Below are 21,543 nucleotides of genomic sequence, written 5' to 3'. Positions count from 1 at the left end.
ATTACCTCAAACTCCTCCTCTCCTTATACCTTCCTGCACTGTAAAGGACTGATGAAGCCACTGTGTGGCGAAACGTTTCTTCAATAAAGATTCCCATATGTTGCATAAGTGTGTCATACCTTGCCTCATTATAATAATAATAATAATAATAGTAATAATAATAATAATTTTATTTTGGCATGATACATAGTTGTACAAAGGAACATAATAGATTGAGTGTACATGCCAAAATCGTCTTGTATGCAGAGCATTTTGGGCAAACTTAAAATTAACTTAAGATTAATTAGGCTATAACAGTTTAAATGGTCATTAGGTGAGTTACAGTGAGTACAGAGACTTGAGTACTAATAGGTAATGCTATATAGCATTAATAGGTCTAGTAGAGTGCTAATAGGTAGTGCTATATGGCATTTATAGGTCTAGTAGAGTGCTAATAGGTAGTGCTATATGGCATTTATAGGTCTAGTAGAGTACTAATAGGTAATGATATATGACATTAATAGGTCTAGTAGAGTATTAATAGGTTACCTGTCCAACAGAAAGCCGTCTGTGTTGTTCCAGGGACATAGAAGTGTAACTAATGATTTTGAATTAGGAACCCCACAGGGAGGTGTGCTTAGTACCACCCTTTTCAATATTCTGAATAATGCATTACTTAATGCTATGCCTAGCCAGCCCCATCATTATATGATTAGTTTTGCTAATGATATAATGATTCACACCACCGGATTCTCCAACACCCAAAACATTCTTAATCATGTACTAGCCTCGTGTCAGGACCTGGGGTTAATAATCTCAGGGGATAAAACAAAGATACTCAACAGGCGTCCTCCTCGACAGAGAGGCACAGTTCGTCAGATCCAGTTGCATGATGGGTCTCTTCTAGAATATGAAACCAGATACAGGTATCTAGGCTTTGAAGTTCCACTACTTGGACCTGTTGTAACGAGACTTTGTCGCCAATACAAAGAAAGACTGAGAGCACTTAGAGTTGTGGCAGGTTTTCACCCCAGGTATGGTGCTAATGTTAAAATTGTGAAAATGATGTATCTTGCTTATATTAGATCATTGGTTGATTATGCGGCGCCACTACTTGCTCTTGTGTCTGACTGGATAAGATAAGATAAGATAAGATTTCGTTCGGATTTTTAACCCCGGAAGGTTAGCCACCCAGGATAACCCAAGAAAGTCAGTGCGTCATCGAGGACTGTCTAACTTATTTCCATTGGGGTCCTTAATCTTGTCCCCCAGGATGCGACCCACACCAGTCGATTAACACCCAGGTACCTATTTGCTGCTAGGTGAACAGGACAACAGGTGTAAGGAAACGTGTCGAAATGTTTCCACCCGCCGGGAATCGAACCCGGGCCCTCCGTGTGTGAAGCGGGAGCTTTAGCCACCAGGCCACCGAGCCTGGAAAAACTGCAAAACGAAGCAATGAGGATCATCCTAGGATACCCCCGTACTGCCAAAATTTTAAATATGCGGAAAGAACTTAATATTCCAAGCATTAGAGATCGTGTTACTGAAAGAAATATCCTTATTGGGGTCAATATGCTTAGGTTAGCCCATTCAAACCCCTGCACAGAAGCCCTCCAAACTTTCCTCAGCACTGGCGAACATCCTTCCAGATGGATCAAAAAAACTGGAACCGACCTCCGCATGAACCAGCTACATGATCTATGTCAAGTTAGGCAACAGAGACACTTCTCCGCTCCATGGGATATTACCCCATTCCAAACTACCATTCCTCCATTTCCCCCCAAACCTCTTCTTAAATGACAACCAAAGCTTCGTCATGAAGCTAAACATGATGCCTTAAGATGTATTGATAACTTAGTCACACAGAACACTCTCACAAATTATTTACGTTGATGGTTTTGTTCACCAGTCCACTGGTGCAGCTGGTAGTGCTGCTGTTGTCATACAGAGTGATGGCTCTCATAAAGAAATTGGAGCACGCATCAATAACTGGGCCTCTACCCTTCAAACAGAACTGTTTGCCATACTCCTTCCATGTATCTAAGGTTGACACTTTAATTGTAACTGATTCTCTGTCATCCATAAATGCTCTCAACTCATTAAGTATAAATTGTGGCATGCTTGTCAGAAGCCAGACATAGGTATGGTAAGACTGTGGACAGTGGAGTCAGAGTGCACATGCTGTGGATTCCATCTCACATTGGTCTTCAGATGCATGATAGAACTGATAAATTGGCTAAGCTGTATACTTTCAAAGAGGGGGTAGATTACAATCTTGGGTTGTCAGTTAGCAGTTTGAGAACAATAATACGAAAAGAACTTCAATTGAACTTTATTGACTTAAGACTTAGGGAGATTGACACAAGTCAGTCAATCTATCATCATTCCATCATGCAGGAGAAGCCACATGTCTATGGTGCATCCAACAAGATAAGCAGACTCTTGGATGTCACTACCGCCCGGCTCCGGCTGGGTTACAAGTATCTACGGTAGGTTAAATTACCACCACCAGATGTAGACAGTCTCGGCTGAGTGGTTGAGGGGAGTAGACGTGTGCTGGGGGGATCTGGACCTACTAATTTGCAGGCCTACCCATTTCTCCTGACTGATAAGTCATCATTAAAACTCATACTGTTGGAAGACAGCTTCAGTGTTGTGAGAACTCTTATGTGCGAGTTGTGACTAGGGATATACCTAGTGAAACACTGGAAATAGTTTTCCGTTTTTGAAAAGGCCCTCACAGGCCTCTGCTTCCCCTCTGTCTTTCATTTTACCTCAGCCTTTCGCCTCTAACAACATACAGTGTAGAGGTGAATTTTGCTAGTCCACTGCTACTCGTGCCTCTGAAAATGTGCACAACTCATCCCTTTACCAACCTGAGGAATAACGACGAGTGTGCAGTCCTACGTGAGTTGGTAACCCAGGTGTGCACACACTGAAAATTCGTCTTTCATTCCAAGACACATGTGCTAGAAGTTCTGCAGGTTTGGAGTGAGTAACTATTTGTATTAGTATTGCAGTGTTTGGTAACTCTTGAGAAGTCTGCCTCAGCCAGTGACCTTGAGTGAGGCACTGCTTCTCCTGCCTGAGACTTTCGCCCATATTGACTATATGAAGAGAGGCGAATGTGCGTGCTCAGTTACACCTGCTGTTCCCCTGTATCCCCCAACTCTCCGCCTTTAAACTCAGCCGTTCGCCTTTATCAACGTGCAGTGTAGAGGTGTATTTTGCTGCTCTGCTGGTACTCAAATATATGAGTTCCGCACAGCTAGTCATCTCTGCCTACCTGAGAAATACGGACGAATCTCCCATCCTGCGTGAGTTGGTGATCCAGACCTTAGGCCTGCCAGATGAATCAGACTGTGCCTCTTATACAAAATGTGTTATATCTCTAACTGAGGAAGATGACCTGTTATTCTTCTATGCACTGAGTGTTTCTGGGAGGAATGCTGCATAGTTGGAACACAACAAGAGTGGTTAAGAACAATTTAACGAGCATTGCAGTACCTGGTAACTCCTTTGGAGACGGCTTTTTAACTGTAACATGCCACAGGTTCATCTATAAACATAGTAAGTTTGTGCTGATTTGTTTGTCCACAGAGTGAAAATTTGTATGTCATTCCTAGACATGTGTGCTAACTGTGTTAAGTGCTGCGGGTTTGGAGTAATTAACGAGTAGTGCAGTATTGGTAACTCTCGAGACGACTGTGGCCCCGTGAATGACCTTGAAAATCGCACTGCGACCCGCAGGCCACTACACCTATGTTGCCTGTCTAGCGAGGTGAATATCCCTTCCTTGTTCCTTCTATTCACTGGTATCCTTTAACCCATCGCCAGTGTGAAACTCCTGTCAGCTATGAGTATAGCTGATGGTGTTGACGTAGATGATGGTGAAGGCAGATTTGAAACATATTTTAGTAAACAGGCTCGGAAAAAAGAACGAGGCTTCCAGAGGAAGCTTGCTGCAAGCAATACAGTGGGCGCACACCCTCCCAAAGCTGTCAGGTTAGATTTCCCTAACAACACTAATCAAGAGACCAAGTGTAACTGGTTTTTCGAAGCTAGTGTAGACAATCATGAGAAAACGATCAAGTTTGTCCACGATGAGGATAACTACGTCTTTGTGCCTAATGATTCAGCATTTATAGACAAACTTCTCACTCACGAATATGCCAACATCAAACTCCAAGCTGCCCCACCAAGGGCACCTAAAGTGCTTATTGTCATATACAACGTCAACAAGCACTTGAATCCTCAATATCTGGCGTCAGAGCAAGTTGCAAGCCCTCGTCGACTTTCCAACGGTCTGATATTAGCTGAGTGGACTGGCCAGGGAACTCTGCCACGGTATATTCACTCCCGTGCAGCCCTCAGCAGACGCTATTACATTGCATTGTACAGACCTCCTCAACGTCGATGTTATAAGTGTCAACGCTGGGGCCACATTGCCAGGAAATGCCCATCTAAGTCACACTGGTGTGCAGTGTGTGCCAATACTCATCCTTCTGAACGGTGTTATGATAAGATCAAACAGCAACAGACTGTTGCTAAACAATGTATCAATTGTAATACCTCAGGAGTCACAGCAGCTCATGCTGACTACAGTGTGAGGGCTTCCCGCATCGAAGCCAACCGCACTTCACCCTGTACCCCTCATTATGGCCCCCCAGGACTACCAGGTACCTCGGGTCTGAATACCGGCTCATGCCTGCCCTCAGACAATGGGGTTGAGCACCTCACCTGGAGAGCACGTCAACAGACCTCCATCACGTCGGCTGTCAATACCAGCCTAGCTGAGTCAGCTGACAGTCAGTCAAGGAGCTCAGCTGACCGGGACTTCACGTCTCCAGATGTTCCAAGTCTTGCTCCTGTGGTATACAACCAGATGTCGCGCATAAGGGTACTGGAAATACAACAATTTCTCCTGAAACAACTTGAACAACACAAGGAAATATGTGTAGAGTGTACCAATAACAAGATTGTCAAAATTTGTGACAGCAAGTGTAAGGCTGCTGAACAAGGTGGTGGTGGTGTTCTTAATTACAGTAATGACGAATATAATACTTGTGTTGATAGCTATAGTGAGCATCATAATGAAGGCTATGGTGTCAATGACATTAATAATAGTGATGACCGTAATGTAAGTGGTGGTGAAGAGTGTGATGAGGGCGGTTGTGTCTATAATGTTAGTAACAGTGATGAGCGTAATATAAGCGGTGGTGCAGAGTGTGATGAGGTTAACCACTTTGACATTAATGTTGAATACAATACTGTTGATAAATGTAATGAACACAATGTTGGTAGTGGTGTTGGTGATGACAGTTATAGTATTGCGTGTAATGTGAGTGGTGGTGTCACCTATCATACATTCACACATGAACAGAGCCGTGCTCTGAGTAGACAAAGACTTCCACGAGGCCTTACAACTGGAAGTGCACTTAACAAACTCATGGACAAGGGTAACACTGTTGACATTGATAAGGTCTGCCATTTATATGAACAATTTTTTCATTATGCTGAGAAACTCAACAAGATCCCAGGACTACTATAATGGATCAAAACTCGTATAAACTTTCTATATTAAGCTGGAATATTGCATCACTTAGAAAAAGACTTCCTGACCTTCATCATAAAGTAGCCACTGAACCCATTGATGTTGTGTGTCTACAAGAGTGCAGAGTCCCTGAAAAATCCCAACCCCCTAAATTACCATCATTTGCTGCATATAACCTCAAATCTACTAACTCTTGTGTTCTATATATTAAAAAAATCACTTCCCCATCAACTTCTTGCACATAAGAAAACAGAGGGGGCTACAATATCACGGTGTTAGGATTTATATAGGGAACTCTGCTCTCAACATATTTAACTTGTACGCTCCTGCTGATAAGTTTAATTACTTGGAGCTCCCAACTTGTGCTCATTCTGAACCTTCTCTTATTATTGGCGATTACAATGCGAGACACAAAAGCATTGGAAAATCACAGTTTGGTAATCGTAATGGCAATCAACTGTTGTCACTCTTAAACAGTCATGATAATGTGCAAATTGTAGGTGACCTTGAACCCACACATATCTATGGAGGCGTCCTTGATCTGTGCCTGGGCTTCAACATTACTTCTGCCAGCTGTGAGTCTTCCATTGTAACAGATATAGCGTCTGATCATTTCCCAAGGCTAACCTCACTAGATATTGGTAATACTACCCTTCCTGGTGGGATATTCAAACGGAAACGTTTTAATGTTCCCACTGATCAGCATGATGACTTTGTTGCACATTTGACTGACTGGTATAATTCCTATGAGTGTTCCTCTGTAGAGACCTTTAACAATGACCTTGTGAGCATTATTCAGAACTACTTAGAGCCGCCACTGAAACCTCTTGGTACTCTAAACCCAACAAACTTCCATAATAATCATTCCTCCTTCAAAAACCATACTTATTACAATGATTCTAAACTTCGTACACTGAAACGTACTGCTCGCAGACTAGGCCTAGCCTATAGAAAACATCGTACCCCTGGAATGCTGAGGCTCTTCCAAACTGCCCTTGCTGCTGCCAGAGAGCGTACGACAGAGCTGCGGCAAACAGACTGGGAAAAATTTGTCAACGGTCTTAATGCTCACACCCCACTTAGCCGGGCATGGAGGGACATAAATAGAATTAAGGGTAACAGAACTGGGCAGATCGCGCACCCTCATCCCTTGCATAGGGCGAATGAGTTAGTCAGTGCTTGGGCTGCTACATCTAGCTATGACAATCTTCCCAGTACCACACAGGCAAAATTAAATGACAAATATGATGCAAGGGAGAGACTTGTTTGCTTTATGCTCAGCAAGGAAGATGACTGCAACATTCCTTTCACTAATTATGAACTTGATGCAGCACTAACTAAGGGCAACTCCACGTCGCCTGGTGAGGATGGTATTACTTACAACATACTCAGATTGCTGTGTCGAGTACCAGGTAATCCATTACTTGAATTATATAACATGAGCTATGTAACTGGGGAGCTCCCTCAATCTTGGACCAACAGCCTCATCATTCCAATTCCTAAGCCCTATCAACAAAATGCATTTCGCCCTATATCTCTTACTAGCTGCTTGTGTAAAACATTTGAGAGAATGATTCTTAATCGTCTCATGTACAGAATCAAACAATTTTTGTCTCCCCGGTTACATGGTTTCATGCATGGAAGAAGTGTGCATCATTGCATAGCCACCTTTCTCACTCTGCACACTGACAGCTCATACACTACGTTCCTTGACCTTAAATCCGCTTTCGATGTAGCCAACCGACATGTAATCATTAGTGAACTTGCCAGAATGGATGTTGGAGGATGGCTTCTCCGCTGGATTAAAGGTTACCTGTCCAACAGAAAATCGTCTGTGTTGTTCCAGGGACATAGAAATGTAACTAAAGACTTTGAATTAGGAACCCCACAGGGAGGTGTGCTCAGTCCCACACTGTTCAATATTCTAATTAATGCATTACTTAATGCTATGCCTAGTCAGCCCCATCATTATGTGATTAGCTTTGCTGATGATATAATGATTCACACCACCGGATTCTCCAACACCCAAAACATTCTTAATCATGTACTAGCCTCGTGTCAGGACCTGGGGTTGATAATCTCTAATGATAAAACAAAGATACTCAATAGGCGTCCTCCTCGACAGAGAGGCACAGTTCGTCAGATCCAATTGCATGATGGGTCTCTTCTAGAATATGTAAGCAGATACAGGTACCTAGACTTTGAGGTCTCACTACTTGTACCTGTTGTAACAAGACTTTGTCGCCAATACAAAGAAAGACTAAGTGCACTTAGAGTTGTGGCTGGGTTTCACCCCAGGTATGGTGCTAATGTTAAAATTGTGAAAATGATGTATCTTGCTTATATTAGATCATTGGTTGATTATGCTACGCCACTACTTGCTCTTGTGTCTGACTGGAAGCTTGGAGGGCTGGAAAAACTGCAGAACGAAGCAATAAGGATCATTTTAGGATGCCCTCGTACTGCCAAAATTTTAAATATGCAAAAAGAACTTGATATTCCAAGCATCAGAGATCGTGTTACTGAAAGAAATATCCTAATTGGGGTTAATATGTTCAGGCAAGCCCATTCAAACCCCTGCACAGAAGCCCTCAAAACATTCCTCAGCACTGGTGAACACTCCTCCAGATGGATCGAAAAAACTGGAACCGACCTCCGCATGAATCAGATACATGATCTATGTCAAGTAAGGCAACAGCGGCACTTCGCTCCATGGAATATAATCCTATTCCAAACTACCATTCATCCATTTCCCCTCAAACTACTTCTTAAATCACAACCAAAACTTCGCCTTGAAGCCAAACATAATGCCTTAAGCTGTATTGATAACTTAGTCACACAGCACACACTCTCGCAAATTATTTACACTGATGGTTCTGTTCACCAATCCACTGGTGCAGCTGGTAGTGCTGCTGTTGTCGTACAGAGTGATGGCTCTCTTAAAGAAATTGGAGCACGCATCAATAATTGGGCCTCTACCCTTCAGACAGAACTGTTTGCCATACTCCTTGCACTGAAATGCATCTATGTATCAAAGATTGACAGTTTAATTGTAACTGATTCTCTGTCATCCATAAATGCTCTCAACTCATTAAGCATAAATTGTGGCATGCTTTTGTCAGAAGCCAGACACAGGTTTACCTGGAGTTTACATGGAGAGAGTTCCGGGGGTCAACGCCCCCGAGGCCCGGTCTGTGACCAGGCCTCCTGGTGGATCAGAGCCTGATCAACCAGGCTGTTGCTGCTGGCTGCACGCAAACCAACGTACGAGCCACAGCCCGGCTGATCAGGAACTGACTTTAGGTGCTTGTCCAGTGCCAGCTTGAAGACTGCCAGGGGTCTGTTGGTAATCCCCCTTATGTGTGCTGGGAGGCAGTTGAACAGTCTCGGGCCCCTGACACTTATTGTATGGTCTCTTAACGTGCTAGTGACACCCCTGCTTTTCATTGGGGGGATGGTGCATCGTCTGCCAAGTCTTTTGCTTTCGTAGTGAGTGATTTTCGTGTGCAAGTTCGGTACTAGTCTCTCTAGGATTTTCCAGGTGTACATAATCATGTATCTCTCCCTCCTGCGTTCCAGGGAATACAGGTTTAGGAACCTCAAGCGCTCCCAGTAATTGAGGTGTTTTATCTCCGTTATGCGCGCCGTGAAAGTTCTCTGTACATTTTCTAGGTCGGCAATTTCACCTGCCTTGAAAGATGCTGTTAGTGTGCAGCAATATTCCAGCCTAGATAGAACAAGTGACCTGAAGAGTGTCATCATGGGCTTGGCCTCCCTAGTTTTGAAGGTTCTCATTATCCATCCTGTCATTTTTCTAGCAGATGCGATTGATACAATGTTATGGTCCTTGAAGGTGAGATCCTCCGACATGATCACTCCCAGGTCTTTGACGTTGGTGTTTCGCTCTATTTTGTGGCCAGAATTTGTTTTGTACCCTGATGAAGATTTAATTTCCTCATGTTTACCATATCTGAGTAATTGAAATTTCTCATCGTTGAACTTCATATTGTTTTCTGCAGCCCACTGAAAGATTTGGTTGATGTCCGCCTGGAGTCTTGCAGTGTCTGCAATGGAAGACACTGTCATGCAGATTCGGGTGTCATCTGCAAAGGAAGACACGGTGCTGTGGCTGACATCCTTGTCTATGTCGGATATGAGGATGAGGAACAAGATGGGAGCGAGTACTGTGCCTTGTGGAACAGAGCTTTTCACCGTAGCTGCCTCGGACTTTACTCTGTTGACGACTACTCTCTGTGTTCTGTTAGTGAGGAAATTATAGATCCATCGACCGACTTTTCCTGTTATTCCTTTAGCACGCATTTTGTGCGCTATTACGCCATGGTCACACTTGTCGAAGGCTTTTGCAAAGTCTGTATATATTACATCTGCATTCTTTTTGTCTTCTAGTGCATTTAGGATCTTGTCGTAGTGATCCAATAGTTGAGACAGACAGGAGCGACCAGTTCTAAACCCATGTTGCCCTGGGTTGTGTAACTGATGGGTTTCTAGATGGGTGGTGATCTTGCTTCTTAGGACCCTTTCAAAGATTTTTATGATATGGGATGTTAGTGCTATTTGTCTGTAGTTCTTTGCTGTTGCTTTACTGCCCCCTTTGTGGAGTGGGGCTATGTCTGTTGTTTTTAGTAACTGTGGGACGACCCCCGTGTCCATGCTCCCTCTCCATAGGATGGAAAAGGCTCGTGATAGGGGCTTCTTGCAGTTCTTGATGAACACAGAGTTCCATGAGTCTGGCCCTGGGGCAGAGTGCATGGGCATGTCATTTATCGCCTGTTCGAAGTCATTTGGCGTCAGGATAACATCGGATAGGCTTGTGTTAATCAAATTTTGTGGCTCTCTCATAAAAAATTCATTTTGATCTTCGACTCTCAGTCTGGTTAGCGGCTTGCTAAAAACTGAGTCATATTGGGACTTGAGTAGCTCACTCATTTCCTTGCTGTCATCTGTGAAGGACCCATCTTGTTTAAGAAGGGGCCCAATACTGGACGTTGTTCTCGATTTTGATTTGGCATAGGAGAAGAAATACTTTGGGTTTCTTTCGATTTCATTTATGGCTTTTAGTTCTTCCCGCGACTCCTGACTCCTAAAGGATTCTTTTAGCTTAAGTTCGATGCTTGCTATTTCTCTGACCAGTGTCTCCCTACGCATTTCAGATATATTGACCTCTTTTAGCCGCTCTGTTATTCTTTTCCGTCGCCTGTAAAGGGAGCGCCTGTCTCTTTCTATTTTACATCTACTCCTCCTTTTTCTTAGAGGAATAAGCCTTGTGCATACATCGAGTGCCACCGAGTTAATCTGTTCTAGGCATAAGTTGGGGGTCTGTGTTACTTAGTATATCTTCCCAGCTTATATCGGTTGGGACTTGGTTTACTTGGTCCCACTTTATGTTTTTGTTATTGAGGTTGAATTTGGTGAATGCTCCCTCGTGACTAGTCTCATTATGTCGGTCGGGGCTCCACGCATACATGTCTGAACCTCAATTATGTTGTGATCTGAGTATATTGTTTTTGATATGGTGACATTTCTTATCAGATCATCATTGTTAGTGAAGATGAGGTCTAGTGTATTCTCCAGTCTAGTAGGCTCTATTATTTGCTGGTTTAAATTGAATTTTGTGCAGAGATTTAAAAGCTCGTGTGAGTGTGAGTTTTCATCAGAGCTGCCTCCTGGTGTTATTACTGCAACAATATTATTTCCTATATTCCTCCATTTTAGGTGCCTTAAGTTGAAATCCCCCAGGAGCAAGATGTTGGGTGCAGGAGCTGGAAGATTTTCCAGACAGTGGTCAGTTTTTAACAGCTGTTCCTGGAATTGCTGGGATGTTGCATCCGGAGGCTTGTAGACTACCACAATGACTAGGTTTTGGTTCTCGACCTTTACTGCTAAAACTTCCACTACATCATTTGAGGCATTAAGCAGTTCTGTGCAAACAAGTGACTCTGCAATGTACAGGTATGGTAAGATTGTGGACAGTGAAGTCAGTTTACCTGGCGTTTACCTGGAGAGAGTTCCGGGGGTCAACGCCCCCGCGGCCCGGTCTGTGACCAGGCCTCCTGGTGGATCAGAGCCTGATCAACCAGGCTGTTGCTGCTGGCTGCACGCAAACCAACGTACGAGCCACAGCCCGGCTGATCAGGAACAGTGTGCACATGCTGTGGATTCCATCTCACATTGGTCTTCAGATGCATGATAGAACTGATAAATTGGCTAAGCTGTATGCTTTCAAAGAGGGAGTAGATTACAATCTTGGCTTGTCAGGTAGTAGTTTGAGAACAATAATACGAAAAGAACTTCAACTGAATTTTATTAACTTAAGACTCAGGGAGATTGACACCAGTGAGTCCATCTATCATCATTCTATCATGCAGGAGGAGCCACATGTCTATGGTGCATCCAACAAAATAAGCAGACTCTTGGATGTCACTACTGCCCGGCTCCGGCTGGGTTACAAGTATCTTTGGCAGGTTAAATCACCACCACCAGATGTAGACCAAGCGAAATGTAAACTTTGCCAGATGGGCTATTGTCTCACTCTGCGTCATTGTGTACTGGAGTGTGATAAAATTAATGAATTTAGAAACAACTCACTCAGAAGTGTTCAAGAAATGGCAAAGTATTTTATCCACAGTGGTATATTGCAGACCATTCTGGAGAAATACCCTGACTTTGCTAGCTGTAATTATTGCATTACCACGTGTGTGTGTGCGTGTGTGCGTGCGTGTGTGTGTGTGTGTGTGTGTGTACTCACCTAGTTGTACTCACCTATTTGTGGTTGCAGGGGTCGAGTCCTAGCTCCTGGCCCCGCCTCTTCACCGGTTGCTACTAGGCCTTCTCTCTCCCCGCTCCATGAGCTTTATCAAACCTCGTCTTAAAACTGTGTATGGTTCCTGCCTCCACTACGTCATTTTCTAGGCTATTCCACTGCCTTACAACTCTATGACTGAAGAAATACTTCCTACTATCTCTCTGACTCATTTGTGTCTTCAACTTCCAATTGTGGCCTCTTGTTTCTGTGTCCCCTCCCTGGAACATCCTGTCTTTGTCTTTGTGTGTGTGTGTGTGTGTGTGTGTGTGTGTGTGTGTGTGTGTGTGTGTGTGTGTGTGTGTGTGTTAGTGTGTGCGTGCTTGTGTGTATACATATATTTGAACACTCGTGTGCATGTGTCTGTGCGTGCGCCCTCGTGCATGTGTATGTGTGCGCGCGCGCGCTAGTGTGGGTGTATGACCCACTTAATATTTGTATTTATAACTCATTATAATTGTGACCAGGTGTGGACGTATCAGTGGTTCATTACTTTGTAATTTGTTCATGACTGTAACCATGTATAGGAGTGAAGCTGATTCATTACCTCTGTAACTTGCCATGATTGTGACCAGATCTACCTGGAGTTCATTACCTTTGTAACTAGTTCAGCTATCATAACTTTGGGGCCCAGTCACTGGACCCATTATGTACCTTTGTAATCTTTTGACTACCGCCCACAGGATGGGTATGTGGTGACTACCGCCCACAGGATGGGCATGTGGTGACTACAGCCCACAGGATGGGTATGTGGTGACTACAGCCCACAGGATGGGTATGTGGTGACTACAGCCCACAGGATGGGTATGAGGTGCATAATAAACATATTAAACTAATGCTATATGACATTAATAGGTCTAGTAGAGAAGTTTTATCATGAATAATTGCAGTTTGAGATTATTTTATAAAAATTACAGTATTACAATTACAGTAATACGACTAATAATTTCAAAAACAACTTACTCAGAAATGTACAAGAAATGTCAAAGTATTTTACCCACAGTGGTAAATTATCAACCATTCTCCAAAAATACCTTAACTTTGTTCACTGTAAATAAAGTATAAACTCTTAAACTTGATTAAATTCAACCATATATTGCTAAAATATAAGGCAATATATGTAATTCAAAACCACATATAATATTTTTTTGGCTTAATTCATGTTTTGCATAAATAACTGATTACGACTGTAACCTGATATATACATGTAAATAGTTCAGTACCACTGTAACTTGTTCATTACTGCTGTAACTTGTTCATTACTGCTGTAACTTGTTCATTACTACTGTAACTTGTTCATTACTACTGTAACTTGTTCATTACTGCTGTAACTTGTTCATTACTGCTGTAACTTGTTCATTACCACTGTAACTTGTTCATTACTGCTGTAACTTGTTCATTACCACTGTAACTTGTTCATTACTGCTGTAACTTGTTCATTACCACTGTAACTTGTTCATTACTGCTGTAACTTGTTCATTACTGCTGTAACTTGTTCATTACCACTGTAACTTGTTCATTACCACTGTAACTTGCTCATTACTGCTGTAACTTGTTCATTACTACTGTAACTTGTTCATTACTACTGTAACTTGTTCATTACTACTGTAACTTGTTGATTACTACTGTAACTTGTTCATTACTGCTGTAACTTGTTCATTACTGCTGTAACTTGTTCATTACTGCTGTAACTTGTTCATTACCACTGTAACTTGTTCATTACCACTGTAACTTGCTCATTACTGCTGTAACTTGTTCATTACTACTGTAACTTGTTCATTACTGCTGTAACTTGTTCATTACTACTGTAACTTGTTCATTACTACTGTAACTTGTTCATTACTACTGTAACTTGTTCATTACCACTGTAACTTGCTCATTACTGCTGTAACTTGTTCATTACTGCTGTAACTTGTTCATTACTGCTGTAACTTGTTCATTACTGCTGTAACTTGTTCATTACTGCTGTAACTTGTTCATTACTGCTGTAACTTGTTCACTACCACTGTAACTTGTTCATTACCACTGTAACTTGCTCATTACTGCTGTAACTTGTTCATTACTACTGTAACTTGTTCATTACTACTGTAACTTGTTCATTACCACTGTAACTTGCTCATTACTACTGTAACTTGTTCATTACTACTGTAACTTGTTCATTACTACTGTAACTTGTTCATTACCACTGTAACTTGCTCATTACTGCTGTAACTTGTTCATTACTGCTGTAACTTGTTCATTACCACTGTAAATTGTTCATTACCACTGTAACTTGTTCATTACTGCTGTAACTTGTTCATTATCACTGTAACTTATTCATTACCACTGTAACTTGCTCATTACTGCTGTAAGTTGTTCATTACTGCTGTAACTTGTTCATTACCACTGTAACTTGTTCATTACCACTGTAACTTGCTCATTACTGCTGTATCTTGTTCATTACTGCTGTAACTTGTTCATTACCACTGTAACTTGTTCATTACCACTGTAACTTGCTCATTACTGCTGTAACTTGTTCATTACTGCTGTAACTTGTTCATTACCACTGTAACTTGCTCATTACTACTGTAACTTGTTCATTACTACTGTAACTTGTTCATTACTACTGTAACTTGTTCATTACCACTGTAACTTGCTCATTACTGCTGTAACTTGTTCATTACTGCTGTAACTTGTTCATTACCACTGTAACTTGCTCATTACTACTGTAACTTGTTCATTACCACTGTAACTTGTTCAATACTGCTGCAACTTGTTCATTACTAATGTAACTTGTTCATTACCACTGTAACTTGTTCATTACTACTGTAACTTGTTCATTACTGCTGTAACTTGTTCATTACCACTGTAACTTGCTCATTACTACTGTAACTTGTTCATTACTGCTGTAACTTGTTCATTACCACTGTAACTTGTTCATTACTACTGTAACTTGTTCATTATTGCTGTAACTTGTTCATTACCACTGTAACTTGTTCAATACTGCTGTAACTTGTTCATTACTGCTGTAACTTGTTCATTACCACTGTAACTTGTTCATTACCACTGTAACTTGTTCATTACTGCTGCAACTTGTTCATTACTACTGTAACTTGTTCATCACTGCTGTAACTTGTTCATTACCACTGTAACATGTTCATTACTGCTGTAACTTGTTCATTACTACTGTAAGTTGTTCATTACTACTGTAACTTGTTCATTACTGCTGTAACTTGTTCATTACTGCTGTAACTTGTTCATTACTACTGTAACTTGTTCATTACTACTGTTACTTGTTCATTACCACTGTAACTTGCTCATTACTGCTGTAACTTGTTCATTACTGCTGTAACTTGTTCATTACCACTGTAACTTGCTCATTACTGCTGTAACTTGCTCATTACTGCTGTAACTTGTTCATTACCACTGTAACTTGCTCATTACTACTGTAACTTGTTCATTACCACTGTAACTTGTTCAATACTGCTGTAACTTGTTCATTACTAATGTAACTTGTTCATTACCACTGTAACTTGTTCATTACCACTGTAACTTGCTTATTACTACTATAACTTGTTCATTACTACTGTAACTTGTTCATTACTACTGTAACTTGTTCATTACCACTGTAACTTGCTCATTACTGCTGAAACTTGTTCATTACTGCTGTAACTTGTTCATTACCACTGTAACTTGCTCATTACTGCTGTAACTTGTTCATTACTGCTGTAACTTGTTCATTACCACTGTAACATGTTCATTACTGCTGTAACTTGTTCATTACTACTGTAAGTTGTTCATTACTACTGTAACTTGTTCATTACTGCTGTAACTTGTTCATTACTGCTGTAACTTGTTCATTACTACTGTAACTTGTTCATTACTACTGTTACTTGTTCATTACCACTGTAACTTGCTCATTACTGCTGTAACTTGTTCATTACTGCTGTAACTTGTTCATTACCACTGTAACTTGCTCATTACTGCTGTAACTTGCTCATTACTGCTGTAACTTGTTCATTACCACTGTAACTTGCTCATTACTACTGTAACTTGTTCATTACCACTGTAACTTGTTCAATACTGCTGTAACTTGTTCATTACTAATGTAACTTGTTCATTACCACTGTAACTTGTTCATTACCACTGTAACTTGCTTATTACTACTATAACTTGTTCATTACTACTGTAACTTGTTCATTACTACTGTAACTTGTTCATTACCACTGTAACTTGCTCATTACTGCTGAAACTTGTTCATTACTGCTGTAACTTGTTCATTACCACTGTAACTTGCTCATTACTGCTGTAACTTGTTCATTACTGCTGTAACTTGTTCATTACCACTGTAACTTGCTCATTACTAATGTAACTTGTTCATTACCACTGTAACTTGTTCATTACCACTGTAACTTGCTCATTACTACTGTAACTTGTTCATTACCACTGTAACTTGTTCATTACCACTGTAACTAGCTCATTACTACTGTAACTTGTTCATTACTGCTGTAACTTGTTCATTACTACTGTAGCTTGTTCATTACCACTGTAACTAGTTCATTACCACTGTAACATGTTCATTACTACTGTAACTTGTTCATTACCACTGTAACTTGTTCATTACCACTGTAACTTGCTCATTACTGCTGTAACTTGTTCATTACTGCTGTAACTTGTTCATTACCACTGTAACTTGCTCATTACTACTGTAACTTGTTCATTACTACTGTAACTTGTTCATTACTACTGTAACTTGTTCATTACCACTGTAACTTGCTCATTACTGCTGTAACTTGTTCATTACTGCTGTAACGTGTTCATTACCACTGTAACTTGCTCATTACTGCTGTAACTTGTTCATTACTGCTGTAACTTGTTCATTACCACTGTAACTTGCTCATTACTACTGTAACTTGTTCATTACCACTGTAACTTGTTCAATACTGCTGTAACTTGTTCATTACTAATGTAACTTGTTCATTACCACTGTAACTTGTTCATTACTACTGTAACTTGTTCATTACTGCTGTATCTTGTTCATTACCACTGTAACTTGCTCATTACTACTGTAACTTGTTCATTACTGCTGTAACTTGTTCATTACCACTGTAACTTGTTCATTACCACTGTAACTTGCTCATTACTGCTGTAACTTGTTCATTACTGCTGTAACTTGTTCATTACCACTGTAACTTGCTCATTACTACTGTAACTTGTTTATTACTACTGTAACTTGTTCATTACTACTGTAACTTGTTCATTACCACTGTAACTTGCTCATTACTGCTGTAACTTGTTCATTACTGCTGTAACTTGTTCATTACCACTGTAACTTGCTCATTACTGCTGTAACTTGTTCATTACTGCTGTAACTTGTTCATTACCACTGTAACTTGCTCATTACTACTGTAACTTGTTCAATACCACTGTAACTTGTTCATTACCACTGTAACTTGCTCATTACTACTGTAACTTGTTCATTACTGCTGTAACTTGTTCATTACTACTGTAGCTTGTTCATTACCACTGTAACTTGTTCATTACCACTGTAATATGTTCATTACTACTGTAACTTGTTCATTACTGCTGTAACTTGTTCATTACCACTGTAACTTGCTCATTACTACTGTAACTTGTTCATTACTGCTGTAACTTGTTCATTGCTACTGTAACTTGTTCATTACTGCTGTAACTTGTTCATTACCACTGTAACTTGTTCATTACTGCTGTAACTTGTTCATTACCACTGTAACTTGTTCATTACCACTGTAACTTGTTCATTACTGCTGTAACTTGTTCATTACTACTGTAACTTGTTCATCACTGCTGTAACTTGTTCAATACCACTGTAACATGTTCATTACTGCTGTAACTTGTTCATTACTACTGTAAGTTGTTCATTACTACTGTAACTTGTTCATTACCACTGTAACTTGTTCATTACTGCTGTAACTTGTTCATTACTAATGTAACTTGTTCATTACCACTGTAATTTGTTCATTACTACTGTAACTTGTTCATTACTACTGTAACTTGTTCATTACCACTGTAACTTGCTCATTACTACTGTAACTTGTTCATTACTGCTGTAACTTGTTCATTACTACTGTAACTTGTTCATTACCACTGTAACTTGTTCATTACTACTGTAACTTGCTCATTACTACTGTAACTTGTTCATTACTGCTGTAACTTGTTCATTACTACTGTAACTTGTTCATTACCACTGTAACTTGTTCATTACCACTGTAACTTGCTCATTACTACTGTAACTTGTTCATTACTGCTGTAACTTGTTCATTACTACTGTAACTTGTTCATTACCACTGTAACTTGTTCATTACTACTGTAACTTGTTCATTACTACTGTAACTTGTTCATTACCACTGTAACTTGTTCATTACTGCTGTAACTTGTTCATTACTACTGAAACTTGTTCATTACCACTGTAACTTGTTCATTTCTACTGTAAATTGTTCATTACCACTGTAACTTGATCATTACCACTGTAACTTATTCATTACCACTGTAACTTGTTGATTACCACTGTAACTTGATCATTACCACTGTAACTTATTCATTACCACTGTAACTTGATCATTACCACTGTAACTTATTCATTACCACTGTAACTTGTTCATTACCAGTGTAACTTGTTCATTACCACTGTAACTTGTTTATTACCGCTGTAACTTGTTCATTACCAATGTAAGTTGTTCATTACCCCTGTAACTTGTTCATTACCACTGTACCTTGTTGATTACTAATGTAACTTGTTCATTACGGCTGTAATTTGTTCATTACCACTGTAACCTGTTTATTACTACTGTAACTTGTTCATTACTACTGTAACTTGTTCATTACCACTGTAACTTGTTCATTACCACTGTAACTTGTTCATTACCACTGTAAGTTGTTCTGCTATCAGAATTTTGTGACCCAGTCCCTGGACCCATTAAGTACCTCTGCAATCTTTTGACTACCACCCACACCATAGGTATGGTGTGACTACCACTCACACCATAGGTATGGGGTGACTACCACCCACACCATAGGTATGGTGTGACTACCACTCACACCATGGGTATGGGGTGACTACCAACCACACCATGGGTACGGTGTGACTACCACCCACACCTGGAGTTTACCTGGAGAGAGTTTCGGGGGTCAACGCCCCCGTGTGCGTGCGGGCTTGTGTGTATGCATATATTTGTACGCTTGTGTGCATGTGTCTGTGCCTGCGCCCTCGTGTATGAGTGTACGCTCGCGCTAATGTGGGTGTATGACCCTCTTAATATTTGTATTTATAACTCGTTACAACTGTGACCAGGTGTGGACGTATCAGTGGTTCATTACTTTGTAATTTGTTCATGACTGTAACCATGTATAGGAGTGAGGCTGATTCATTACCTCTGTAACTTGCCATGATTGTGACCAGATCTACCTGGAGTTCATTACCTTTGTAACTAGTTCAGCTATCATAACTTTGGGGTCCAGTCCCTGGACCCATTATGTACCTTTGTAATCTTTTGATTACCGCCCACAGGATGGGTATGTGGTGACTACCGCCCACAGGATGGGTATGTGGTGACTACCGCCCACAGGATGGGTATGGGGTGCATAATAAAGATATTACACTAACTGCGTTCCAGGGAGTACAGTTTCAGGAACTTCAAGCGCTCGCAGTAATTGAGGTGTTTTATCTCCGTTATGCGCGCCGTGAAGGTTCTCTGTGCATTTTCTAGGTCAGCAATTTCACCTGCCTTGAAAGGTGCTTTTAGTGTACAGCAATATTCCAGCCTAGATAGAACAAGTGACCTGAAGAGTGTCATCATGGACTTGGCATCCCTAGTTTTGAAGGTTCTCATTACCCATCCTGTCATTTTTCTAGCAGATGCGATTGATACAATGCTATGGTTCTTGAAGGTGAGATCCTCCGACATGATCACTCCCAGGTCTTTGACGTTAGTTTTTCGCTCTATTTTGTTGCTGGAATTTGTTTTGTACTCTGATGAAGTTTTAATTTCCTCATGTTTACCATATCGGAGTAATTGAAATTTCTCATCGTTGAACTTCATACTGTTTTCTGCAGTCCATCGAAAGATTTGGTTGATGTCCGCCTGGAGCCTTGCAGTGTCTGCAATGGAAGACACTGTCATGCAGATTCGGGTGTCATCTGCAAGGGAAGACACGGTGCTGTGGCTGACATCCTTGTCTATGTCAGATATGAGGATGAGAAACAAGATGGGAGCGAGTACTGTGCCTTGTGGAACAGAGCTTTTCACCGTAGCCGCCTCAGACTTGACTCTGTTGACTACTACTCTTTGTGTTGTTTGTGAGGAAATTATAGATCCATCTACCAACTTTTCCCGTTATTCCTTCAGCACGCATTTTGTGCGCTATTACGCCATGGTCACACTTGTCGAAGGCTTTTGCAAAGTCTGTGTATATTACATCTGCATTCTTTTTGTATGGGTATGGGGTGACTACAACCCACACAATGGGTATGATATGATTACCACCCACACCATGGGGGTGACTACCACCCACACCATGGGTATGGGGTGACTATAACCCACACCATGGGGGTGACTACCACCCACACCATTAGTATGGTGTGCATAATAAAGATATTGAACTGTCTAGGCTAAGTTGTTGATCCCTTTTCACCTATTTGTGGCAGATTCAAGTATCTGACTCAGTTTCCTCTGACCAGGTTACACACTGATATCCTCCTGGGTAACGAATGTGGGATGTGGACGCTGCTGGTGCTGAGTGGAGCCACTACCCTGCAGGAGGCCAGGCAACTCACCACCACACAGGACCCCATCAAACAGAAACAAGTACCTCTGTTTTACCTACAGTCTGTAGGTGACATCCTCACCCTCCTGGATGAACCACTCAACCATCACCTCAATGAACAGCAACACTGATCCCTTCACCGATGTATATATATATAGGTATATATATATATATATATATATATATATATATATATATATATATATATATATATATATATATATATATATATATATATATTATATATATATATATATATATATATATATATATATATATATATATATATATATATATATATATATATATATATATATATATATATATATATATATATATATATATATATATATATATATATATACAGTTTATAAGATTTCAGTAAAGATTCTCAGTGAAAAATTAA

The 21,543-nt window shown here is 40.7% G+C and overlaps 1 protein-coding gene across 1 annotated transcript in view; it reads left to right on the top strand.

Annotated features, from left to right (window-relative positions):
- LOC128690372 (glycerol-3-phosphate phosphatase) overlaps nucleotides 1-21,299 on the top strand; it is a 165,154-nt gene extending 143,855 nt beyond the window's left edge. Inside the window, exon 6 of the mRNA XM_070089631.1 lies at nucleotides 21,052-21,299. Coding sequence (XP_069945732.1) covers nucleotides 21,052-21,268 — 217 coding nt within the window. The 3' untranslated portion in view covers nucleotides 21,269-21,299. The remainder of the gene's footprint in view (nucleotides 1-21,051) is intronic.
- The last annotated feature ends 244 nt before the right edge of the window (nucleotides 21,300-21,543 follow it).

The sequence above is a fragment of the Cherax quadricarinatus genome, chromosome 29, assembly GCF_038502225.1.
Source record: "Cherax quadricarinatus isolate ZL_2023a chromosome 29, ASM3850222v1, whole genome shotgun sequence".
In the NCBI taxonomy this organism is placed as follows: domain Eukaryota; kingdom Metazoa; phylum Arthropoda; class Malacostraca; order Decapoda; family Parastacidae; genus Cherax; species Cherax quadricarinatus.
This window is presented reverse-complemented; position numbering and strand designations above follow the sequence as displayed.